Below are 26,818 nucleotides of genomic sequence, written 5' to 3'. Positions count from 1 at the left end.
TCAAATACAGAGCATCGATTGAGTACTATTGAAAAGGAAATTCATCGTATATCCTCTGTAGTTTCTCCACCATACGAAGACGAGGCCGAGATAAATGCTATATTTCCTAATCAGAGGCAAAGGTATGATCCCTATTCGAATACTTATAACCCTGGTTGGAAAGATCATCCTAATTTTAGTTATGCTAACAAGCAAGATGCAGCTCCCAATCCATATGTTAGGCAAGGTGGTTTTCAATAACAACAACCTCAGAATGAGGAATCCAAGTTTGAAGCACTCATATCCATAATCAAACAGGGTCAGCAGAAAACTGATCAGTTCATACAGGATGCCAAACAGAATCAGCTAAAAACTGATAATGCTATCAAAGATTTGGAAACTCAAATGGGGCATTTGGCTACAACAGTGGGTAAGTTGGAAGCACAAGCATCAACAAAGTTACCATCTCAACCGTTCGTGAATCCAAGAGAGCACGTTAACGCGGTTACGTTAAGGAGTGGAAGACAAACTGAAGAGCCACATCAACAAAAAGAGGTTAGTAACGACATCGAAAAGGAAGTAGAAGAGGAAACCGTCCTAAAGGAAAAGCCAACCTCGAACGGCCAACCTAAGGATACGGTTCCCACTTTTACCATACCACCTCCTTTTCCTAGTCGTTTTTCCAAATCCAAGAAAGAAGCTCAAGACAAGGAGATCATGGATATTTTTAGCAAGATACACATCAACATTCCATTTATTGAGGCCATCAAAACCGTATCCAGATATGCTACGGTTTTGAAGGATTTATGTACAAGGAAGGATAGGTTGACTGCTAATCAGATTACTCAAGTGGGCGAAAGTCCTACAGCTATGTTGCTAAAGAAGATGCCTACAAAGTGTGAAGATCCTGGAGGTTTTACGGTTCCAGTTACCATTGGTAACCAACGATTTGAGCGTGCTTTGCTTGATTTGCGAGCATCCATAAGTGTTATGTCAGCCGATGTTTATGATTCTTTGAATATCGGACCTTTAAAAGAGGCAAAGATCACTATTCAATTGGATAACAAGTCCAATATATATCCTAAAGGAGTCGTGGAGGACGTGTTAGTTCAATTGAATCGATTAATATTTCCGTTTGATTTCTACATTGTGGATATGCACAATGGAGATAATTGTTCATCTACTTCGTTGCTTCTTGGGAGACCGTTCATGAAGACTGCAAAGACGAAGATTGATGTTGATAGTGGTACACTCACTATGAAATTTGATAAGGAGATCATACGGTTCAATATTTTTGAAACCATGTGCTATCCTAGTGATGTTCACTCAGCCTTCTCCATTGATGTTATTGATTCGTTAGCACAACAAATATTTGATTTGAATGCTGAGATGAACTTGGAGTTGTGATACGGAATATCATTGATTTGGACGTTCATGGACATCCGAACATGGACATTGAGATATCCAAATAATTGGTGGACATGTGTGGTGCTTTAACAACACTACAAGAAGCAAAAACGGGTAATATTTCTTATATTTCGTTACCCATAACTAATAAGGTTACTTTACCTTCTATTGTGCAGGCACCGAAACTTGAATTGAAGCCGCTTCCAGACCACCTAAAGTACGCATACTTGGGTGATAAAGAAGAACTTCGGTGATTATTGCAAAAAACCTCACACCGATACAAGAAGAACGTCTACTTAGGGTTCTGAAAGAGCCAAAACGGCTATTGGTTGGACAATTGCTGACATCAAAGGCATTAGTCCATCCATGTGCATGCATAGAATCCTAATGGAGGATGATTTTAAGCATGTACATGATGCTCAGCGTAGGCTTAACCCCCCAATGATGGAGGTCGTGAAGAAAGAGATCCTCAAATTACTAAGTGTGGGGGTGATTTACCTAATTTCTGACAGCAAATGGGTTAGCCCGGTTCAAGTGGTGCCTAAGAAATCAGGTGTCACTGTTGTTAGAAATCAAGATGATGAACTTGTTCCTACAAGAGTTCAAACAGGATGGAGAGTATGCATAGACTACAGAAAGCTTAATACAACAACCCGAAAGGATCACTTTCCTTTTCCTTTCATTGATCAGACGTTAGAGAGGTTATATGGACACTCACATTATTGCTTTTTAGACGATTATTCGGGCTACAATCAGATTTTTATTGCGCCGGAGGATCAGGAGAAGACTACTTTTACTTGTCCTTTTGGTACGTTTGCCTATAGATGAATGTCGTTTGGTCTTTGCAATGCACCTACAACTTTTCAGAGGTGTATGGTCAGTATATTTTCTGACTATGTGGAGCGCATTATTGAGGTATTTATGGATGATTTTAGTGTTTATGGTGATTCATTTGATTTTTGTTTACAAAATCTTGAACTTGTGATTAAAAGATGCATAAACACTAATCTTGTTCTTAATTGGGAGAAATGTCACTTTATGGTAAACCATGGCATAGTGCTTGGTCACATTGTGTCCTCTCGAGGGCTTGAAGTTGACAAAGCAAAGATAAACTTAATAAGAAACTTACAATATCCCACTTCGGTGAGGGAAATTCGTTCTTTTCTTGGTCATGCAGGTTTATACAGGCGGTTTATCAAGGATTTCTCCAAAATCTCAATGCCAATGTGCAGATTATTGCAAAAAGAGGTTATTTTTGACTTCAACAAGGAGTGCAAGGATGCCTTTGATGAATTGAAATAATTGTTGACAACTGCACCAATTATCAAGTCACCAGATTGGAGTTTACCATTTGAATTAATGTGTGATGCAAGTGACTATGCAGTTGGAGCCGTTTTGGGTCAAAGAGTAGACAAGCTGTCTCATGTGATTTATTATGCATCTAGGACCCTAAACGATGCACAAACCAACTATTCTACCACCGAGAAAAAAATTTTGGCTATAGTGTTTGCACTTGAAAAATTTAGATCCTATTTGGTTGGTTCAAAAGTGATTGTGTATTCCGGTCACGCAGCAATTAGGTACCTACTAAATAAGAAAGAAGCTAAGCCAAGACTTATACGGTGGATACTGCTACTGCAAGAATTTGATTATGAAATCAAGGATAAAAGAGGTGTTGAAAATACTGTTGCGGATCATCTCAGCAGACTTGTTGTTTCTGAAGAAGAACTTCCTTTACAAGATCGTTTTCCAGACGAACAACTTTTCTCAATTGAAGATTCAACACCTTGGTACGCGGATAGTGAACTACTTGGTTACAAGACAAGTACCTAGTACTTTGTCTAATTTTCAAAAGCTTAAGCTTAAGAAAATAGCCAAGCAGTATGTGTGGGATGAGCCCTACTTGTGGAAATACGGTTCTAATCAAATCATCCGCAGGTGCGTACCTAATTCTGAATTTCAATATATTCTTACTTTTTGTCATACTTATGCATGTGGTGGTCACTTTGGTTCTAAACGTACCGCAAAGTACTTGAAAGTGGATTTTATTGGCCTACCTTATTTGAGGATGCATATATTTTTTGCAAATCTTGTGATAGATGTCAAAAAAAGGGGAATCTAGGTGCTCGAAATCAAATGCCACTCACACCAATTCTTGTTGTTGAAGTATTTGATGTGTGGGGAATTGATTTTATGGGTCCTTTTGTCAATTCTAATGGAAAATTTTATATACTTCTTGTGATGGATTATGTTTCGAAATGGGTGGAAGCTAAAGCCACCCCTACTAATGATTCTCAAGTTGTTTGTGAGTTTGTGAAGGAATATATTTTCTCTAAACATGGTACACCAAGAGTGGTTATCAGTGACGGAGGTTCGCATTTTCAGAAATCCTTCCATGCTCTATTTAAGAAGTACAACATAACACACAAGTTTGGTACGCCATACCACCCACAAACTAGTGGGCAAGCCGAAATCTCAAACCGTGAGATTAAATCCATTCTTGAGAAAACCGTAAACACTACACGGAAAGATTGGAGTTATAGGCTTAATGATGCATTATGGGCATACAGAACGGCGTACAAAACATCGATTGGTATGTCTTCATATCGGTTAGTTTATGGAAAAGCTTGTCATCTTCCGGTTGAACTTGAACATAAGGCATATTGGGAGATAAAGATGTGCAACATGGATTATGACAATGCGGGGAAACAAAGGAAGTTACAACTTAATGAGCTAGAGGAGATACGTAATGATGCTTACGAGAGTTCTCGTATTTACAAGGAAAAGACGAAACTTTTCCATGACAAGATGATTTCTCGAAAGAATTTTGTTGTGGGCCAAAAAGTTTCTTTTATTTTATTCTCGTCTTAAATTATTTCCTGGTAAGCTAAGGTCCAGATGGATTGGACCATATGTTGTTACTAATGTTTATTCTCATGGCGCAATTGAAATTTCTAGTCTTAGAGATGGAACAAATTTAAAGGTGAACGACCATAGATTGAAGCCATATTATGAAAGCATTGTTTATGTGGCTATGGATGTGCAAGAATTTCATGATTATCTCCTTCTGGAGGAGTAATTGACGGAATGTCAAGTCGGGCTGAGGACATTAAACTAAGCGCTAAATGGGAGGAAACCCATCGGTTTTGTATCTCTATCCCTTTTGTTTTTAATTTTCTTAGTTTTGCATATCATATCTTGCATTCCCATCTTAGATTTTACAAGTCCTATATCTATAATGAAAGTTTTGACGAATTCTCGTCAGAAAATTCTGACTACGCAGTTGTCACGTAAATAGCTCTCGAGACTTCATACGGAGTCCGATTTGAGTGGTTGACCCCAACTTTTAAAGAGGACAGACATAACTTTCTTTCCAAAAAGAAAATCTGAATTCAGAGTCTGTTAAGTTGGAGCGATAGGCCTGGACATTTGAGTTTCGGTATTTTTACAGAACTTTTTCATATTGCATGTCAATCAGTCCGGAGGCCATCAAAGTCAGACCATTTATCGAAACACTGTGAAATTTTGACACTTTATAGAAATACATAGGCGAACAACTTTCGTTTAGGATGTTTTTCCTAGTTCCCTACCCATTGGTACAGTTTTCGAGTTTTTCAGGGATGTTATGTCAGAAATCAGAATTTTCGATTTTGAACATTGAGGACAATGTTGAGTTTAAGTGTGGGGGAGTAGTTAAGCATGTTTGGCTTGCATAAAAAAATTAAAAAAAAATAATAATAAAGGTCTCAGGCCTGCAGATATTATGGTTTACAATTGGGAAGATGGCAAGGATGTCTGTATGGATGTTACCGGTGTCTCACCCTTCACAAGGGCGATGACCAATTTTACCCCAGGGCATGCTATCTCGGCTGATATCACTCGTAAAAACAACAAGTATTTGGAAAAATTCTCTTTGCATGGTTATGGGTTTGGTGTTTTGGCCTTTTCCACTTTAGGTGAGCTCAGTGCGGATACAATTTCTTTCCTTAAGAGGTTGAGAAATTGCATGGCTAGGCATGATGCCAATTTCAAGCTAGGCAATTCTTTTTTTCATAGGCTAGGGATTATTATTCAAAAGGGTATTGGTGCTCAGCTTGTTGCTAGGCTGCCCGCCATTCCTTGTAATTTTGATCCTCTTTCTTTTATGGATTAATTTTTTCTATAATAAAAAAATAAATAATACTCTTTGATTTCTTGCATTCTTGAGACTTCATCTTTTGGAGTTAATTATGAGCTATTTAGGATGACACTCTAAACCTTTTCAGGTTGAAACAGTTCTTACAGCTATAGATTGAGTTCCACTTTATCATTCCACAATCCTTAATCATATATGCGTTCATAATTGATTGTGAAACTAAGCTATGGTAGTCGTTTGGAAGATTTATCCTCGCAATTAATCATTACTGAATCACTTTCTTTTTATTTTTGCAGTTATATGTTTCTCTAAAGTGATTTGGTGGGATCCTGATACTACCGTGGATGTTGTAGCAAGGTAATCATTGGTTAAGTATTTGAAAGCCCCATAGACAATTGTCTAACACTCATAAAGAGTGAGACGGAAAAAAAAGGAAAAGAAAAGAAAAGAAAAATAAATAAAAAAATAAATAAGGCTCCTCTTCATTTATAACACTAATAAATGATAGGTCTGGAATTGCGGATTAATCATAGTCGATGAAAACAAAAACCATATCATCATTATATAGCAAGTCAAAAAGACTATTGATGAGGTTCTTGACACTTTGATAGCAGTATGTGTGAAACGTTGTCCCTGTCTCCGTCGCCTAAGCAAGGGTGGAACGCAGGATCCAAGACAACTATCATGTACTTGCTGAAAAGGAAACATGCGCTTAGAGTATCTAATCATGTGGTCGAGTTAAATGGGTGCTTCTCTCAACTATTGTTTTATAAATAAATATCCTTTGACGACATTCATACAAGTATTATGGGTAACATCTTTCACTTTAGTCAACATTTGCACACTTCACTTTTCTATTTCCATTTTCTTATCTATCCATGTGATTTCAGTATGCGAGTGTTTTGGAAAATGTTGCAACAAGTATGATGGATATCTTAGTAGAGTTTTGCAATCAGGTTGAATATCACGCGGAAGTAATTGCTTACGTGTGATGATTGGAATGTATGTGGGATGTTTGCAGCTAAAGAACTTATGCAAGCTAATTATTTAGCTATTACTTTGTGTCTATCCTTAGTGGTTCTTCCAAGGCGAGAAATTGGAGTAGGTTTTGTGGGTATACCCCTCTTGTAAACCCTCACGAGACTATAACTCCTCCACTAGGGACACCTAGGGGTTTAAAAGCCTGTTATTCATGCTAAGAGTAACCGTATCCTCAAGACATGGAGTTGTTGTATTTAGGATTAGTTTTATTTAGTTTGCTCGAGGACTATCAAAAGCTAAGCGTGGGGGAATTTGATAAGTGCATAATTCATATGATTTTAGTATCCATTCCATACTTGCTTTAGCTATTATTTTTGCATATTTTCGTATTATTACTCTTGTTTTCTCTTATTTGTCTCAATTAGGTGAATCATCCAAAAAGGATCTACAAATTGCTTAAAATATCTAAGAATAGAAGTATCCCAATAATCCAAACGCCCAAGTCCAAGAGAAGTAGAAGAAGTGCGACGAAAAGGAACAAAACGCTCAAAATCAAGACTCAGGACAAAGACCAAGCTTAACTCATTCAAATTAAGGATTTCTCAACATCATCTTGAAGATAATTTAAATATAAAAAGAATTCAAAAAGAATGAGGTCATTCCGAGTTCGGATGAAGAAGTTGTGGTCAAAACAGTTTTTATTGAATACCGAAGATGGTGAAGTCCGAGAACTGGGTTTGCGAACCGAGTTCGCAGACTTATTTCCGAAACTTTCTGATGGAATTTGAAGTTTGCGGACTGGGTACGCGAACTTATCAAACGGGAAACGTGTATTCACACCTTGGAAGGCCTAAAGGCACGTTTGGGAACGTTAATTTATTATTTTGGGTCGGGTTCTTGAACCGAACCCAATACGTGAACGCCAAGCAATGTAAAACATATAAAAAGGTATTAGGTTATGTGAAATCATATCACATCAATAGGTCACTAAATTTTTAGGTTTTGGAGAGAAGAAACATCATACGGAGCGATTATCAATCATAACGTTATCTTTTTACTTTTCTCATATGTTTAACATGGATGTTTCTACATCCATGAGTAGCTAAACACCTATTGATTGAGGATGAATTCTAAGTTGTAAACAAGATTTGAGTTATTATATTAATCTACTTTGAAGTTCTTCATATGATTATCGTTTGTTCATACTAATTAATATTTATGATTGATTGATAGATTGTTTAGGTGGCCAACTAAATTGATTTGTTAATTCAATCTATTGCTAGTATTGAGTTAGGATATAAGTAATCGTCGAATAACTTGTACACAAGTATAGATCACAAAACCTTGCAGAGGGATTCTGTGGAGCGATTGTGTGTATAAACAACACTAAAAAGTGGACCTTGATCTAAGAGTCTAACTAGTAGGATCAACCTATAAATTCACAAAAGATAAAGCATTCGATTGGATTACACCTTGAGTGATCTACTACTTGGTGGTTCGTTGAATAAAATCTGGTAGGCGAGAACTTCTGTATCCAGTGATATAAGGAATTTAGGGGATAACACTGATCTAGCTGTTATTCTATGGTTGGTGATAATCTATGATTAACGAAGAGTAGGCAATTATAATAACTCATTGACAGTTTATATACGAAGAAGGATTCCTCGATCATATCTCTCTTTATTAATTACAATACAATTTTATTTGCTTTGATTATTTATTTTGTTCACAATCTAAAACAAAACCCCCCTTGTGACACTTTGACAACTAAAACTCACTGCTCTTCATGGGAACGATCCTTACTTCCATTATATTACCAGTTAATTGTGTGGAAATAAGATTATTAATTTGATTGCACTTACGACACGCATCAAATACCTACGAGTTTTGTTCTGTCTTTTGATAAATCAAGGTGAACAGGAACCAATTGATAATCCGGACTTATATTCCCGAAGAACAGCCTAGTATTATCAATCACCTCACAATAATCTTAATCGACGCGGAGAAAGAAGATATTGTGGAATCACAAACGATGAGACGAAGATGTTTGTGATTACTTTTATATCTTGCCTATCTGAGATATCAATCTCAACCCAATCGTTACGATTGTACTCAATACGATAGAAACAACAAGATCAGATCACACAACTACAAGAAAGTAGTATCGGTATGGCTTCACAATCCCAATGAAGTCTTCATGTCGTTAACCTACAGGGTGTCGGTAGAAACCTAAGGTTAAAGGAGAATCGACTCTAGCTTATACAACTAGTATCACAGAGGAGGTGTAGGGATTAGGTTTCCCAGTTGCTAGAGTTCTCCTTTATATAGTCTTTCAAATCAGGGTTTGCAATCAATGTTAGCTTAGTAACAAAGCATTCAATATTCACCGTTAGATGAAAACCTGATTAGATTCAAGCTAATATCTTTCAAACGTTAGATCGAAAACTTAGCTTGTTACACACCAATGAAATGCACGTTTTAGGTTTGTGTAACCGTACCCAAACATGTACATTTGTTGGTTCAACAGTAGTTAACCAAATGGTTAGCCATATGAGAACTTTCATATCAACCATATTCTTCTTCACCATAACTAGTTCAAATGACTCAAATGAACTATTTAGAGAGTTGTTCAATTGCTTAGATCTTATAGAAGTATACAAGACACAATCGAAGCAAAAACGATTTGATTCACTCGAATCGATTCATGAACTTTATAGCCACGGTTTGCAAACTTGCATTCCTTAGTTAATATAAGTATAAGTTCACGGATAATCATTTTTAGAATATAACCAATCTAAGTACGCGGACTTAAGTACCCGGAATAAGTTTGTAAATAGTTCACAAACTCCAGCAGATTTTCTCGTGAAGAGAACCTCCGACAGTACGCGGACTGGGTACGCGGACTGGGTTCCGGTTTCCTGAGCAGCAAAGTACACAGACTTTGGTTCAAGGAATAAGGACTTATACATGTATGTGTTACCACACAATGCTTATATCCAACATTGGTTATATAACCTAAAACTCTCATTTCAAACATTGAAACATTTTTAGAGGACGTTATAGTTGTTATTCACAAACCATTTTTCGTCAAAGCCATTTTCAAGTGATTGAAACATAACATTACTTTCGTCACTAGGTAAAGATGAACTTGGCCAAGCGAAAGATTACCAACACATATTTCGAGAAATAGATAAGCGAGATAAACTCGGCTCGAAATAGCAAATGTGTATAATCAAAGTCTATATAGCAAAACGACTTTTGTGTCAAGATAGGAGATAGAGTAGATAGACTTTTGAGTGATAGATAAGTTCAAGTCTCCACATACCTTTTAGTTGATGAAGTTCCAACAGTTCCTTGAGTAGTTTTTCGTCTTGTATGATGATCGCCATGGAGTTCTTGAGCTGAACGACACTTTCTATCCTAGTCCGAGACTTAGGTATAGTAGACTAGAAATCAAGACTTATAGTTTTGATCATTAACATTGACAAACATGCTTGAGATAACAACGCATACGAGTTCGACCGAGCAGTGCTCTAACAAATTATTGTCCTATTAATTGCTCATAATGAATGATTCATTATGATTCATTAATTTTTCATGATAAATGTTCATTTAATGAATCTAATAAATACGTATTTTTATTAATAAATAAGTTTATGAAAAACTATATATATATTGATCGGTAAAGAATTTGGTGTTGGCGAGTTTCAAACTCAGGTAACTGGTATCATCACCCAATGACTTTACCACTGTACTACAGTGACCTAGGTTAAAAATTATATTAATAATTTTTAATGGTGGTAGTGAAAGAAGCAGTAACGGGTATTTGTGAGTGGTGGAGGTGGTAACATTACTGGTGGTGGAAAAAATAGTCGGCGTAGCTGGTTTTTACGTGCGGTGGTGGATGTTAGTGAATAGTAGTGGACAATAATAGTTTTGTGTCTTTACAAAATGAGCAACATTTTATTGTGATAGATGTAGTTGGATGTTTTTGCACAACTGGTAAGGACAAAACACAAATATTTTGAGGAGGATACTAAATCATATAAGACAATATGATCATGACCACTGGATCACCCAAATGGGATCCCAGCTATTTATAGTACCCGATCGAATGAATCACGGTTTTTAGTATTACAATAAAATTGATTACATTTCCATAATACAAAACAAAGCTTGGACAAATTAGGCTAGATAAAGAACGATCAAAGTTATACCTGCAGAACATAAATCTACCGCTATAAATGATCACGTTTAATTAAAATTTAATAATAAATGTTCAATTGATATTTCATAGTAAATGTTTCTTTAATTAATCAAATGAATATATCTTTGTTGATACATAATAAATTTATTTGATATTAGCTATTTCAGTAAGCATTAATGGTGGTTGTGACGGTGGGTAGTGGTGGGGATAATAGTGGTGGATATTGGTGAGACTGGTGGAGTGGTGACGATAATGTGGTGGTGGAAGAAGTAGTGGTAGTATGGTGAGAAAAGGGGTCCTAAGATAGGTAAATTAAGCATTGGTTTTGATGGTGGATGGTGGTGGTGGTGGTGGATCGGCGGTGGAGATAATGGTGGTGGGTATTGGTGAGACTACTGGAGTGGTGACCATAATGTGGTGGTGGAAGAAGTAGTGGTAGTAGGGTGAAAAAATGTGTCCTAAGATAGGTAAATTATTTAGTCACCCTTAGTTAATTTTTCTTTGTTTTGTTTTAATTTGATTTTAGTTTTCAAATTACTTTTTTTATTATTTTTTAATACCAAAACAATTTTTATAGGCCAGATTTTTCCAAAACAAAAGATGTTGTGATTTTAAGATTTGCTGGGTAGGGGCAGGAAGAAAAATGAAACCTATAAAAAAATTGATCAAACACAAGGCTACACGCGAATTAATTGTAACTGGTTCAGTTTCTCACATCTCTCTTTATTCCCCTTTTTTGTCATGATTTCTGTTTTTGTCATTTCTCCCCAACTTCGTGTAATTATGCATGATTGAGAAATAGTTCATGATAATAGGTAAAGAGACAAGAAAAGAAATTGATCAAGAATTAAATATTATTATAAATTTTAGGAAAATGAATAAACACAAATCTATGTAAATTGGGAACCCAACAATTTATATCAAAGAGAAATATTAAATTCTAATGCTAACAGATTTTGCAAGATTAATCTAATGAATTTTAAAGTAATTTTAAGTGTTTTTAGTTTTGTTACAAGTTTGGTGAATGACCTTTGATGCTATTTTTTTGAAGTAGTGAACGAAGTAATGTTCTACTGCCATAGGATTTGCTCTAACGATTAACTATTTTTGTCCCAAAGGGTGTATGACTTACATACACAATATTAAAAGATTCGAGGATAAGGACATGTTTATTAACCGACTCCTCAAAACATTTAGACCTGGATCGACCGGTTCAATTCTTCTCAGATAATTACGACATATATGAATCGATGGATACATTTGAAACACATATCCTTGCTCGTGCCCTTACGGCATGGGTTGAGACCTAGTTTGATTCATAAAGTTCATGACAGACCGCAATAAACAGATGATGTCTCCTCGGTAATTCTGGCAATATGTGAATTTTCAGTAGTATTTGATGGAGTTTTATGTGATACCGAAACACGGAATTTCATGCGCACACTTTTTTCTAAATAAATTATAATGTCATGTACCTAAATATAATGACAGGATTGGGTTGATTAATTGAGGATAAACCTCTCTTGATACGTGAGAATCAAGCCTCTGAATTCAAAAGAACACAGCCTGTAGAACAAAGTTCTATTTTGGATTAATAATCTGATAACCATAACTATTACAGGACTTTCAGCTTATAAACTTAGATCTTACCCTTAGAACCAACGGCTACAATGCCACCAGATGTTTACATCTAACCCATTCATTACAATGATAAGGACACCCACTTAAGTTAAATACTACCACCAACTACTTATACTAAATACCGACACTAATAGGATATTGGGCACTCCCCTCTCATACACGGTACATGACATTACCGACACCTCGAAGAACATCCTTATCCTCAAGGATGGGATTGGGTCTGAAGTGGCTGTCTTTACGATCTTGTTATGTTCCTGCAACTCGAAGATGAAATCCTCATAAAAGTCCAGAATGTAGTGATGTGTCAGTATGTACTTTTCGCTAACACGCCAAGAAGACTAGCCGCCAATCTGCAACCAAGTACCCATGTCAGACCTTTACAAGGATCAATATCAGGCCCATGAATCAACTTTAGCTGCTCGAAAATACCATCCTGGATACTCATCACACCCAATGACATTTTAGTATAGTTATGACTATCCACAAGCATTGTAACCAGCTCAACAACCAGTATCTGAAGGAGTGGTACACGACTGACATTTAAAACTATTTCAGTTAAGGCATGAGTATGTACGTTTGCCATTGTTGGGTTAGAATGCTGAGCTGCCACAATCAACTGGCCACATGCGATCCCTCCAATTCAATCTGCAAAGTTAACTTTCTAGGGCACACATTAACTTCACCACTCGCAGCTTAGTAAGCACTAACTAAAATACCGCTTGAAGCATCATTTGTTGTTGCTAAGACAACAACATGAATCTCCATGATGTCATCTGTGTAAAGAACCCCATGAACAAGAATGTTGATCCCAAGTTCTGTCCAGTTAGCAATCTTTATTGTAGAGTACCTGAAACCCCACATATGATTTGAAAAAACTTTCCCCCTATCGAAAACAAAGGAACTAGAAGAGTCTAGAAATTTAGCAAGGCCAATGAATATTTCTGTGATAACCTTGCACACTTCAAAATTAAGCCCATCAATCCATTGACAATTTTTCTGCAAGTTGTAATGCACATATACTTCAACAAGTGATTGATCAGGTGGTTGTTCATCAACCAACATCGGAACAGAATTTATACCTTGGACTTCACTTCTTCCAACCATATAAATCCACCCCTTATCATTTTCCACGAATTTGTCAAAATTCTGGAGTACAACCAAATAGACAACATTGAAACTCTTGGAGCGAAAGTTCAGTAAACTTGTCAGAAGCACATTGCTCCGCATAAGAGTGGTTGCAATTTGATTATGGACCTCAGCTTTGCAGAACAAATTTCTTATATAATTCCATTTTTCATCAAGGCACACAACTGAGAGAAAACTGTTATCAATCCATCTAACCAGTAACGCAGGTGGAACCAATATGAACTTCCACCTCAAGTATCCTACCCATAACAACATTTTAAGAAGCTGAAATCCCACGACTAAGATCTGAGTTCCCAGTATAATACCTACTGGCATCATATAACTGTTGTAGATATTAGGTGCAGGTAAGGAATAATGCACATATAACCCCTTTCCGAAAATGCAGAACTCACAAGAACAATAAGATGTGTGCAGAGAACTCAAAATGAACTGCTTAAATCCCTCTTGAATCATAATTCTGCCATAAGTTGCAGATGTGAGTAATGGACAGTGCTTAAGAGATAACAGAGTGCGAAGCTCTTGCAAAAGAATCGGGTGCATATCACATGTTTGTCTAGCAATGATAACCCTGAACAATTCCACCCTAAAAAACCCTGCAGAAGTAGGTAAGAGAAACAGAAATTGAGCTACAATTGCCTCCAGCAGGTCACATGTTAGCTGTAAAGAATAATTTTCTGCTCCCTTCCAACCAAGCACTTGAACCAAATATTGACGAGCCTTCTGAAAGCACAATACTCTCGCCAACAAGAGAAAGAAAAATATACTCCTCGCCGAGAATTCAGCATGCATCTTACTGCTATCACCAAGATCACCCCAATACACAAACTGACAACCAATAAGCGCCTTAGGAAACACATATTTCAGCTGGAAAAGAAAAATTCCCTCCTCCCACATCTCAAGCATTTGATGAGACAACTCATGAACGTTCGTAATCTCACACATTAGCATCCCTTCAAACAAAGAAGTATTCATGGGAAAACTATTTCCTTGTGAAAATTTTGCAAACAACTTACCACTCTCATCACTGGCACCATTTGTAACAAACACCAATAAAATAGAAGCACAAAACGAAAAATCTGATTCAAACCCATGCATACTAATAAGCCTATGATCAAATTTTCCATTGTAGTATTTCATCGAAATTGATCTATCGAACCCTTTCCCACGATCAAATACTATAGCAACATACTTGAAACAACGGCTAAAAGACATCCTAGTATGCAGTGTGTGGTTGAGAAAAAAATTTGTGCTCAAAACACACATATCCATTGGAAGCATTTTAATAAGCATCTTACCTTGTTGAAGTTGTAAGAGAAAATCATCTCTATCATTCCCCAAATTCCAAGTTACAGCCTCAGGCATTTTAGCAAGCAGCTTCCCATCCACAAAATTTTCAGTATCACGAACACACAGGGGAGTTATCAAATATAGAAATCCAAAATCTGATTTGAACCCAAAGCTAAGAATCAAGTTCCCAAAATACTTACCACGATCAAATATGCTACGAGAATCATCACTACCAATCTGAAAACAATCCGGACAGTTTAATTTGTTGTGAAGAACGGCTAACTCCGTCGATCTTTCAGGATTTTTACTGTCGGTATGATTCACTTCAGTTTCGCCAATGTCTTTCAACTGAAAATTCACAAAATCGGTGGAATCATCGTCTTCTTTGCCAACGACAGCGGAAGGATTTGATTTCAGTTTCTGATATTCAACATTATTGTGAACTTGAGAAGAAGAATCTGGACGAATAGAAGTAGGAACTGATTGTGCTTCTTCAGATGCAACAACACAAAAATCAGGTTTAGAAGGTTGAGCAACAAATCCACTACTGACTGCGCCCATTTCATTTGATTTAGCAGAAACTCCGTGGTAGGATAAGAAAGATAACCTATAATTGTAATAAACCGCGAGTGCACGGGGTCAACAATGTAAACAGGGCAAATACGGGTAGAACCCACAGAGACTAGGTCGGTGTAACGTTGATTCCAAAGTTTTACTAAAACTGATTCAAAAGAGAGAGTATCATAAGGGTTATTTTGTTGGGTGTCGATACGACGAAACAGTTGGTATGAAGTGCTAAATAGAATGCAGAAAGTAAATGAAATAGAGGATTTTAAACACACAAGTGGAAAGTACTAGGGAAGTTGAATCCAGTACTTAACCTAGGTTAGATAGTTTAGCTAACAGTGTTGTCCCTTTAATCGGCGGTAGAGATACAAGTCTCCCGTTTTTCCGATAATTTAAAGATTCTTAAGTAGATGGTCTAATGTCAACTAAAGGATTAATCCCTAGAATTAGATGTCTTTTTATAGCACAACTAATCACAGATTAACCATATCAAATGAAGCATGAGCTGGATCAACAACATACAAATATCCTAACAACTACAGATGCAAGACATTTAAAGTGAAAGTTATACATCTATGTTGGTAAACAAGTATTAAACCATTCCATATGCAATAATATTCAAACAGAACAACAGAGTTTGCTAAAGTAATCTAATCAGGGTAAGTCTTTCATCTCAACCCTAATTAACAAACTAAAACATCACTGCAAAATTAAAACCTAACACTACAACTTGCACCGGCTAGTCCGGGCTTGCTTTTCATCAACAATCCATTCTCTATTTATACAAAAGTTTCCCAAAATACAAATCCCATTTTCAACAAAGTACAACCACAAAATTAGGGATTTGATGTGATTAAACTCACTACTGAACCGCCACTGCACTTATCTTCATCTTGTTGCTGTTGCAAATAAAGTCAAATTCAGACCTAATTTTACACTCCTGCTGCCTGTTGTTGTAGAGAGAATTGGTCAACATCTTCTTCTTTTTCTGACTATTGCCGTCAATTTCTTGCTAAAAAAATAAATAAAAATAAAGAGTCCAAATGTCCAAAGTTCATAGTCCAAAAATAAAGTGCAAAAACAAAAAATGAAAGCCTAAAAAAAAAACTAATAATAAAAAAAAATCTCTCTTTTTTTTTTCTCTCTTTTACAAAATAAAGAAAATCTTCTTCTTTCGCTCCTTTAGCTTTGCTTTTCACTCCCAAACTTTAAGTAAATCACCACAAGCTTTGGCAAAATTGACTTTCGCTCCAACTTCAAAAATCTGCAAGGAAACAAAAAATCCAAAAACGTAAAGAAGAACAAAAATAATAAATAAAAAAAAGCTACCTAAACACAAATCCCCGGCAGCGGCGCCAAAAATTTGATGGTTTTTCAAATAGTGATTGTAGTTGAAGTGGTAAAACGGATTCGTATCAGACTTGTGAAGAAAACAGTTTTTAGATTTAAATTTAAACAGGCAAATAAAAAGAGTTGTTCAAAGTTATAGAGAAAAACACCAAGACTAGGATTCCACCAATGACCATTTTAATAGTAAACTCTAAATAGTTCTTATGCAATTTTATCCTTAAAATCAATTCTAATATTTGCCTCAAATAAGTTTTTGAAGTAATAATTGTAATTAAAAAGTATAAAACATCAAAAGTTACTCAAACCCAGCATACTTCATCAAGTCAATTCACAATTACTCAATAAAAACTATTAATTCAATTTTAATTCGTGCAAATAATCAAATAATAATATTGCAAATAAATGTAAAAATTAGAATTATACCAATAAATTTTGTGTCAATGGCTTCCTCCGTCGTCTCGGCTAATGGGTTTAGCTCCTCATCCCAAAAACACACTCACAAGATAAATTCATGGCTAAAATAGGTGTTTTTATTGATGATTATATGATGAAATAGGAATTAGCAACGCTGTATAAGAAGTGTTACAACGTCACTGTTACAATGGTGTAAGTGCTGAGAAGAAACGATAGAACTAAAGTGCTGTAAATAGCGACACAGGGTGTAAGCTGCTGGAAAGAACGATACAAGTCGTGTGCTGTAAATGCGACACAGCGTGTTCTGGTTTTTAAACTGATGAACGAACTGCCTTAGCAGGTCTGTTCTTCCTCTTCTTCTTCCTCTTGAACAGCAGCAGCAGCAGCAGCAACAATCAATGGTATCTTCCTCGTTTCGGCTCTGAACTCTCTCCTATTTCTCTCTAAACTTTTCTAACCCTTCTTATGACTCGAACCAACACTTATATAGCTACCAAACCCCCAAAAATCTCGAATGAGTCCGACTTCTTGTTTTCTCTCTTCTCTGCGCTGTTGAAAAATATCTCCTCTGATCTCCCTGTACGCGTTTGTTAGCTATATATTTGCCACCAACTCTATCAAGACTAGAACAGGACCAAGTAAAAGTCTAACTAGCGTAAACTCTCCCTGAATCTTTTACCCATTCTCTGTACATATCGGGAAGATACCTATCTCTGTACCAACTCTGTTTATCCAGCCCGGATTATCCAGCCCATTTCGATTGATAAAAACGCATGTACCAACTCTGTTTAGTCCATTAACTCCAGCCCAAACGAATTTGGTGATCGAATCTGTCCCAAAGGGCCCCAAAATTCCAACCCTGTTTGCTGTTCGTGAAGCATTTCATTTCCCGCCAAAATTTTCTTTTGAATTTGAGAAGATGACCCCCCCTTATCCTGGTCTCCCTTTAGCATGCCTGGATGGGTCACCCCTTAGTAATTAGGTTACCCCTTATCCAAAGTGAGAGTCCGTATAGTAATTTTCTCCCACGAGCGCAAAAACCACTTTTTTAGCCAATTTCGCCGCAAAAGCTTATTTCTCCAGAAATACCTACAGGGACATAAAAAGCCATAATAAGTACAAAATGGGTACTAACACAATATACAATTGGGCTATATTAGACACATAAATGCGTCTATCAAATACCCCCAAACTTATTATTTGCTAGTCCCGAGCAAATCAAAACTACAAAATAAAATCCTAACTCACTGTCGCAGGCATCGTCGATTGCATTTAGCGTATGCAATAAGCCTTTAAACCCCTAGGTGGCCCTAGTGGCCGAGTTATAGTCTCGGGAGGGCTTACCAGAGATATACCCACAAAACCTGTACTCCAGACCTTAGCTATCTACGCAGAACCTTGGAAGGCACTAAAGAATCTCCTTGGTTGGCATACTTATTGACTACAGGAAGAAGTACCCTGATGCGAAATTCCAATTGTGTACACGAGTTTGCACTCAAGCATACTAAAATTCATATAAAGTGACAGAGCTCTACTCAGATAGTTGCACTATGGACATCATATTCGGAGTCAAAACTAATCACATGGATAGATCAAGAAGATGGATATAAAAACATGTATGGTTTTGATGTTTACTAAGTGAACGGCGTTTCCCATATCTGTCTGAAGGCCTCCGCCAAAATGAACCTATCCTAATGGATTGAGATACTAGTCTGACTAATATCAACACACTGGCATATACAAGGGTACCAGTGGTCGATAACCTAACTCTAGGTCAACACAACTGGCATATACAAGGGTACCAGTGGTCGACTTTATTGAATTTATTCCTTTTGGTCAAATGGTCTGGTCTCAATTTTTTTTTTTTTTTTTTTTTTTTTGGTAACTACCATTTTTTTTTCATCTTTTTTTTTTTCATCTCTTTTTCTTTTCAACTTTTTTTTTTTTTCATGGTATCTCAATCACTCTAATTCACCCTAGCATTGGTAACAACTTGAATCGTGGGCCCCACCTATCACTTAGAGAAACATAGTTTAAAAACAAAATAAAAAAAATAGAAGTGAAAAGGACTCAACGAGATATGGTGAAACTATCATGTTATTTCTAACACCTGAGCTCTGTGCTTTTATGAATAGACTCTTTAGATGTTTCCATCTAATCAGATTGGTTCCTCAAACTCCTACAATCAAAATGCTTCCATCCACTTAGATTAGTTAGTGCAATCCTCAATAGGCATAAATTTCTAGGCTCTGGAGTTTATTTATTGCAAAAAGCTAACAAAAAGTTTCTTCCCCACCCCCAAACTTAAATCTAACATTGTCCTCAATGTTTCTCATGAAAGAACAGTACCAAGAATATAAGTAACATGAGGAAATAGTAAAGAGAGAGTTCGGAAAGATAGTACCTGAGTGAAGTGAAACCAAAAACTGAATACAAAATTATACAACATACAAATCGCCTCGATGGTCAATCAAGGGTAAACAGGGTCCTCCAGAGGGACCTCCTCAACATCACCTGTAGGAAAAGGCTCTAAAAAGGGCTTCAATCGCTGACCGTTAACCTTTGAAGAACTACTACCATCCAGTGTCTCGATCTCAACAGCTCCATGAGGAAAAACAGTACGGACCACAAAAGGACCGGTCCACCGAGAGCGCAGTTTCCCGGGGAATAGATGCAAACGAGTGTCATACAGAAGAACTTTTTGACCTGGAGAAAATGACTTCCGTAATATGTTTCTATCATGCACAAGTTTCATTTTGTTCTTATACTCCTTCGCACTATCGTAAGCATCTATACGAATCTCGTCCAACTCATTGAGCTGGAGTTTCCTATGGGCTCCTGCCTTGTCAAGTGAAAAATTTAGCTGCTTAACAGCCCAATAAGCTCTGTGTTCTAACTCAACAGGTAAGTGACATGCCTTGCCATAAACAAGCCGATAAGGCGACATTCCAATGGGTCTTAAACGCAGTACGGTAAGCCCATAAGGCATCAGTAAGCCTAGACGACCAGTCTTTCCGATTAGGATTAACTGTTTTCTCTAATATACGTTTTATCTCCCTATTGGAAACCTCTACCTGACCACTAGTCTGTGGATGATACGGGGTAGCTACCTTATGTGTAATACCATATTTCTTCATCAGAAGTCTAAAAGTCCCATTACAAAAGTGCGACCCTCCATCACTAATTATAGCTCGCGGTGTACCAAAACGTGTAAGTATATTATTTTTCAAGAACTCAATCACAACCCTATGGTCATTGGTTTTACACGCAACCGCCTCAATCCACTTAGAGACATAGTCTACGGCGACAAGGATGTATAGGTTACCAAAAGAATTAGGAAACGGACCCATAAAGTCAATACCCCACACATCAAAGACCTCAACAATTAAAATAGGGTTCAAGGGCATCATGTTCCTACGGGAAATGGTTCCTAATTTCTGGCATCGTTCACAAGTAACGCAGTAACTGTGGGAGTCTTTAAACAACGAAGGCCAATAGAATCCACACTGCAATATCTTAGCAGCAGTTTTCTTAGCACTAAAGTGACCCCCACAAGCATGATCATGACAAAAGGAAATAATACTGGACTGGTCACTCTCAGGTATACATCTCCTAATAATCTGGTCTGGGCAATACTTAAACAAATAAGGATCATCCCAAAAGAAGTGCTTAACCTCAGCTAAAAATCTAGAACGATCTTGTTTACCCCAATGTTGGGGCATTCGACCAGTAACAAGATAGTTCACTATATTCGCATACCAAGGTAATTGGGTAACAAAGAACAATTGTTCATCAGGAAAGCTATCCCTTATAGGAAGGGAATCATCTGGGGAACTAACAACTAGCCTAGACAAGTGATCTGCTACAACATTTTCGGCACCCTTTTTGTCTCTAATGTCTGGAGAAAACTCTTGCAACAACAGAATCCACCTAATCAATCTAGGTTTAGTATCCTTCTTAGACAAAAGATATTTTAAAGCAGCATGATCAGTATATATGATGATCTTAGAACCTAAGAGATAGGGTCTAAACTTGTCTAAGGCAAACACAATGGCTAATAGTTCCTTCTCGGTAGTGGTATAGTTCAACTGGGCATCATTCAGAGTTTTGCTAGCATAGTAAATCACATGAAGTAACTTATTTTCTCGCTGACCTAGCACAACACCAATAGCATAATCTGAAGCATCACACATGATCTCAAAGGGTAGGTTCCAGTTGGGTGCCTGGACTATGGGGGCGGTAGTGAGTAATGACTTAAGCTTCTCAAAACCTCTAAACAAGCATCATCAAAAACAAACTTAACATCTTTTGCAAGCAAATTGCAAAGAGGTCTAGACATCAAGCTAAAATCCTTAATGAAACGACGATAAAAACCAGCATGTCCTAAGAATGACCTAATATCTCTTACGGTTTTTGGGACCGGTAAAGTTTTAATAAGGTCAACTTTTGCTCTATCCACCTCTATACCCTTTGAAGATACAATATGCCCTAGAACAATTCCTGAACGAACCATAAAGTGACATTTCTCCCAATTAAGCACTAAATTCTTTTCCTTACACCTAGTCAAAACTAATGACAAATGATGCAAGCACTCATCGAAAGACGAACCAAACACTGAAAAATCATCCATAAAGACCTCTAAGAACCGTTCTACCATGTCAGAAAATATGCTCATCATGCAACGCTGAAAAGTCGCAGGGGCATTACATAGCCCGAAAGGCATGCGTCTATACGCAAAGGTACCAAAGGGACAGGTAAAAGTGGTTTTCTCCTGGTCTTCTGGGGCAATAACGATCTGATTATATCCAGAGTAGCCATCTAAAAAGCAGTAGTGACTATGTCCAGCTAATCTCTCTAGCATCTGGTCGATGAAGGGAAGGGGAAAGTGGTCCTTCCTAGTGACCTTGTTCAATTTCCTATAGTCAATACAAACACGCCAACCCGTGGTCATTCGGGTCGGGATTAACTCATTGTTATTATTCTGGACTACAGTAATACCAGATTTCTTGGGAACAACCTGAACGGGGCTGACCCACTTACTGTCTGAAATAGGGTAGATGATGCCTGCATCTAATAGCTTAAGAACCTCAGTTCGAACTACTTCTTTCATATTAGGGTTTAGTCGACGTTGCATCTCCCTAGAAGGTTTGGTGTCTTCCTCTAAATAGATCTGATGCATACAAACAGTAGGACTTATACCCTTAATGTCTGCTATGGTCCACCCTAAAGCTTCCTTGTTGTTTTGAAGGACGGTTACTAGCCTACTTTCCTGATCTATATCCAAGTCGGAAGAAACAATCACAGGTAAAGTCTCAGACGGGCCTAAAAACACATACTTCAGGGTATCTGGCAATGTTTTAGGTCCAACTTAGGAGGCTCTTCTAAAGAAGGAACTAGGGTAGACTTAGAAACTGGTAGTGGTTCGAACTTAGGTTTCCATCCATTACTAGTATCTAACAAAGGGGTTGAATCTAACAAAGCATTCACCTCATTAATTACATTATCATCATCAAAATCAATCCCAAAGTGAGCTAGGCATTTTTCTAATGGATCTTCTAACAAAGTGTTTGGTAATGACTCCTCGACTAATGTTCCTATCATGTTCACCTCTTCTATATTCGAGTCATCTAGTTCAGAGGGTAGCTTACTAATATTAAAAATGTTCAGCTCAATAGTCATATTACCAAAAGACAAATTCATAATACCATTTCGACAGTTAATGATCGCATTGGATGTAGCTAAAAACGGGCGACCTAAAATCACTGGTATTTGGTTCTCTGGGTCAGGGACAGGTTGGGTATCTAGGATAACAAAATCCACTGGATAAATAAACTTGTCAACCTCTATGAGAACATCCTCGATCACACCACGAGGAATTTTAACGGACCTATCAGCTAACTGAAGTGTCATCTGGGTAGGTTTCATCTCACCAAGTCCTAGCTTAAGGTACACATGATATGGAAGTAAATTCACACTGGCTCCTAAGTCAAGCAAAGCTTTCTCAACACGGTACTTACCTATTGTACAAGCAATGGTAGGGGACCCTGGGTCTTTATACTTAGGAGTAGTGGTATTCTGAATAATAGAACTCACATGACTAGCTATGAAGGCTTTCTTCTGGACACTGAGCTTACGCTTTCGCGTACACAAGTCCTTAAGGAACTTGGCATAAGAGGGAATCTGCCTAATTGCATCTAATAATGGAAGGTTGATATTAACCTGCTTAAAAACCTCCAATATATCATTAAAGTTGGACTCCCTCTTAGTCGGAACTAGCAGCTGGGGAAACGGGGCTCTGGGAACAAAGTGCTTAACAGGACCCTCATTGGTCTCTTTGGAGACTCTATAGTCTCCTCATTTTCTGGCTCAGCAGGGTGAACTACAGCATGTTCATTATCAGGCATGGCGACCTTGTTGTCAACTTTCTTTCCACTCCTTAGGGTTGTGACAGCATTCCATATGATTGTACGATTTCTCTCCTTTGGGGTTAGGATCAGTATGACTAGGGAACCTTCCTTCTTCTCTCTCATTGATAAACTTAGCTATTTGGCCGACTTGAAGCTCTAATTTAGCAAAAGACTGGGCACTATTCTTAAAATTCTGTTTGGTTTCCTCTTGAAAATTACCCTGGCTTTTTACTAACATTTCCTGGCTTTGTGATAGCATCTCCTGGCTCTTCCTTAATATACTAAGGGTTTCCTCTAAGCTAGCTATTCTATTCTCAGATGGGTTCTGGGTCTGACCTGAAGAGTTCTTAGTATAACCAAAACCTGGGGGAGGCTGAGAATTACTAGACTGGCCTTGATTCTGGCCCTTAGACCAAGAGAAATTAGGATGGTTTCTCCAACCAGGGTTGTAGGTTTCTGAGTATGGGTCAAACTTCTGACGGTTCTCAAACCTAGAGTTGTTATAGACAGCATGGGCTTGTTCTTCACTAACTTGACCTTCCCAAAATGAATTATCGGGCTCTATTCCACAACTAGAGACTTGAGAGGCTCTATTAGGTTCAACAAGGGACCTATTTTTAGACTGACCCATTTCTAAAGCTTCTAACCTTCTGGACAAAGCAGCAAACTTAGCATCTGACGCAAAACTCGTATCTACCATATTGGTGCTACTTCTATTGACCAAGAGTCTTTTAGGGGGTTCAACACAAGATTCCCACTGTTGGGATTTTTCAGCGATAGCTCCTAAGAAGGTAAAAGCATCATCAGCATTTTTACTAGTGAACTCACCAGCGCACATAGACTCAACCATGGCTTTGGTCGAATAGTCTAAACCATCATAAATAATCTGTACAAGTTTCATATTATCAAATCCATGGTGAGGACACTGAGATAGGAGATCATTGAATCGCTCTAAAAACCTATAAAGAGACTCTCCCTCTTGTTGCACACTAGCACTAATTTTCTGCCTAACAGCTGCAGTTTTATGCTTAGGGTAGAATTTCATATAGAAGGCAGCGATAAGTTCCTGCCATGTTTCTATGGATTCAGACGGTAGGTTGTTCAGCCAGGTCTTGGCTTTATCCTCAGGAAAAGGGAAAATTTTAAGTTTCCAACTTTCATCAGTAAGGTCTTTTATCCTAATTGTCCCCAGATTTCCTCAAAGTCCCTAATATGAAAATAAGGGTTCTCATCATATTTTCCTAAGAATATAGGGATCATCTGAAGAATACTAGGTTTTATCTCAAAATTAGCCGTAGTGGCTGGCAATTTAATGCATGAAGCTCGGTTGGTCCTAGTTGGGAACATGTAATCTTTCAAAGTTGCCATCGCTGGCACAACAGAAGTACTAGGGGTACTATTCACAAAGAGACAGATTCTCAAAACAGAAGTTTCCAAAAACAGGGCTCTCAAAAGAAGAATCTTCGAGCTCCCTGCTTAAATCAGAAGAACTACTAGGTTTTTCGCTAATCAATCGACCTAGAGTATCTCTTTTCCAAGCCCTATTAACAAAATCGGGCATACACTAAAAAGAATTCAAAAAGAAATAAAAATCCTAACAGAAGGTTCTAGCAATCACACAGCAGGCTGACTCGACTTTACCACAGCAAACCTAAATATTTCTAGCAAACAACAAGCATGATGGCTCCACTTAGATTGTTTCTAGACCAGCTTCTAATCCTTCGAAAGGGAATTCGTTACAATTTAAGCAAACCCCTCTGGAATCAATCCGAGTTTAAGCAAGTTGAATCGAGGCGAGGGAAGCTCAGTGGAGCTTTGATACCCAAAACCTCACCGATCCAATGCGGCGCAGTCACGCATTCAACTCGCAGAAACCGTCAAGAACTTCGAGGTGTGCTTAAAAGAGTAACCAATATTTTTCGAATGATTGTCCTGTTAAGCTCGATACCCTATAGGTCTCTTTCTAGTCCAAATTTTAGGCTTAGGTTCGCTTTAGGTTTCGTTTTCCTAAGGCGGGCAAGAAGGGAGCGGTGATGAAATCCGAACCCTTATCTTGTATGGTCCAGTCCTTGCCCTTTACTAGGAATTTAAAAACAGTCCATATTCAAGTCCTCAGCATATATTCACCTTAAGGAGTCCAGTAACCCGCTTGCAGGAGATTCGCGGGTGTTTAGAATTTTACCTCCCGTACCAGACGGGCGAAGAACCGTTGTCGACTCGGGCCACGACTCCTATGCCGTGTACGAACCCGAGGGGCCGAGATATTGTAATCGTCGTCCTTCCCTGCAACAGTGTATTTAATACCCTTCCGTAGGGTAAAAAAAATAAAATGTCCAAATTCCAAAGTTCACATCCAAAAAAATGCAAAAAAAAAAATGAAAGCTAAAAAAAACAAAAAAAAAATCTCTCTTTTTTTTCTCTCTTTTACAAAATAAAGAAAATCTTCTTCTTTTGCTCCTTTAGCTTTGCTTTTCACTCCAACTTTAAGTAAATACCACAAGCTTTGGCAAAATTGCTTTCGCTCCAACTTCAAAATCTGCAAGGAAACAAAAAAACAAAACGTAAAGAAGAACAAAAAAAAAATCTAAAAAAAAGCTACTAAACACAGGTCCCCGGGCGGCGCCAAAAATTTGATGTTTTTCAAATGATTGTAGTTGAAGTGGTAAAACGGATTCGTTCAGACTTGTGAAGAAAACAGTTTTTAGATTTAAATTTAAACAGGCAAATAAAAAGAGTTGTTCAAAGTTATAGAGAAAAACACCAAGACTAGGATTCCACCAATGACCATTTTAATAGTAAACTCTAAATAGTTCTTATGCAATTTTATCTTTAAAATCAATTCTAATATTTGCCTCAAATAAGTTTTTGAAGTAATAATTGTAATTAAAAAGTATAAAACATCAAAAGTTACTAAAACCCAGCATGCTTCATCAAGTCAATTCACAATTACTCAATAAAAACTATTAATTCAATTTTAATTCGTGCAAATAATCAAATAATAATATTGCAAATAAATGTAAAAGTTAGAATTATACCAATAAATTTTGTGCCAATGGCTTCCTCCGTCGTCTCGGCTAATGGGTTTAGCTCCTCATCCCAAAAACACACTCACAAGATAAATTCATGGCTAAAATAGGTGTTTTTATTGATGATTATATGATGAAATAGGAATTAGCAACGCTGTAAAGTGTTACAGCGTCACTGTTACAAATGGTGTAAGTGCTGAGAAGAAACGATAGAACTAAAGTGCTGTAAATAGCGACACAGGGTGTAAGCTGCTGGAAAGAACGATACAAG

The 26,818-nt window shown here is 37.4% G+C and overlaps 1 protein-coding gene across 2 annotated transcripts; it reads right to left on the bottom strand.

Moving 5' to 3' along the window:
- Positions 1-12,278: 12,278 nt before the first annotated feature.
- On the bottom strand, positions 12,279-15,379 carry LOC113281992. 2 transcript variants are annotated; one of them, XM_026530904.1, is made up of 2 exons: positions 12,925-15,379; positions 12,279-12,700 (listed from the first exon to the last, which is right to left on the bottom strand). In XM_026530904.1, the coding sequence occupies exon 1, from the start codon at positions 15,342-15,344 to the stop codon at positions 13,044-13,046; it is 2,301 nt and encodes a 766-aa protein (XP_026386689.1). In that variant the 5' UTR covers positions 15,345-15,379; the 3' UTR covers positions 12,279-12,700; positions 12,925-13,043. The 2 variants fall into 2 exon arrangements, with proteins under 2 accessions (XP_026386689.1, XP_026386690.1); XM_026530905.1 differs by having other exon boundaries at positions 12,279-14,870; positions 14,984-15,162.
- Positions 15,380-26,818: the final 11,439 nt, after the last annotated feature.

This window comes from Papaver somniferum, chromosome 5 (genome assembly GCF_003573695.1).
Source record: "Papaver somniferum cultivar HN1 chromosome 5, ASM357369v1, whole genome shotgun sequence".
Lineage (NCBI taxonomy): Eukaryota > Viridiplantae > Streptophyta > Magnoliopsida > Ranunculales > Papaveraceae > Papaver > Papaver somniferum.
Note: the sequence above shows the minus strand (reverse complement) of the source record. Positions and strands in the feature narration are given on the sequence as shown.

What these genes read in the sequence shown, in the direction of transcription:
- LOC113281992 (XM_026530904.1), bottom strand. Translation starts at nt 15,344, where the DNA reads ATGGGCGCAGTCAGTAGTGGATTTGTTGCTCAACCTTCTAAACCTGAT.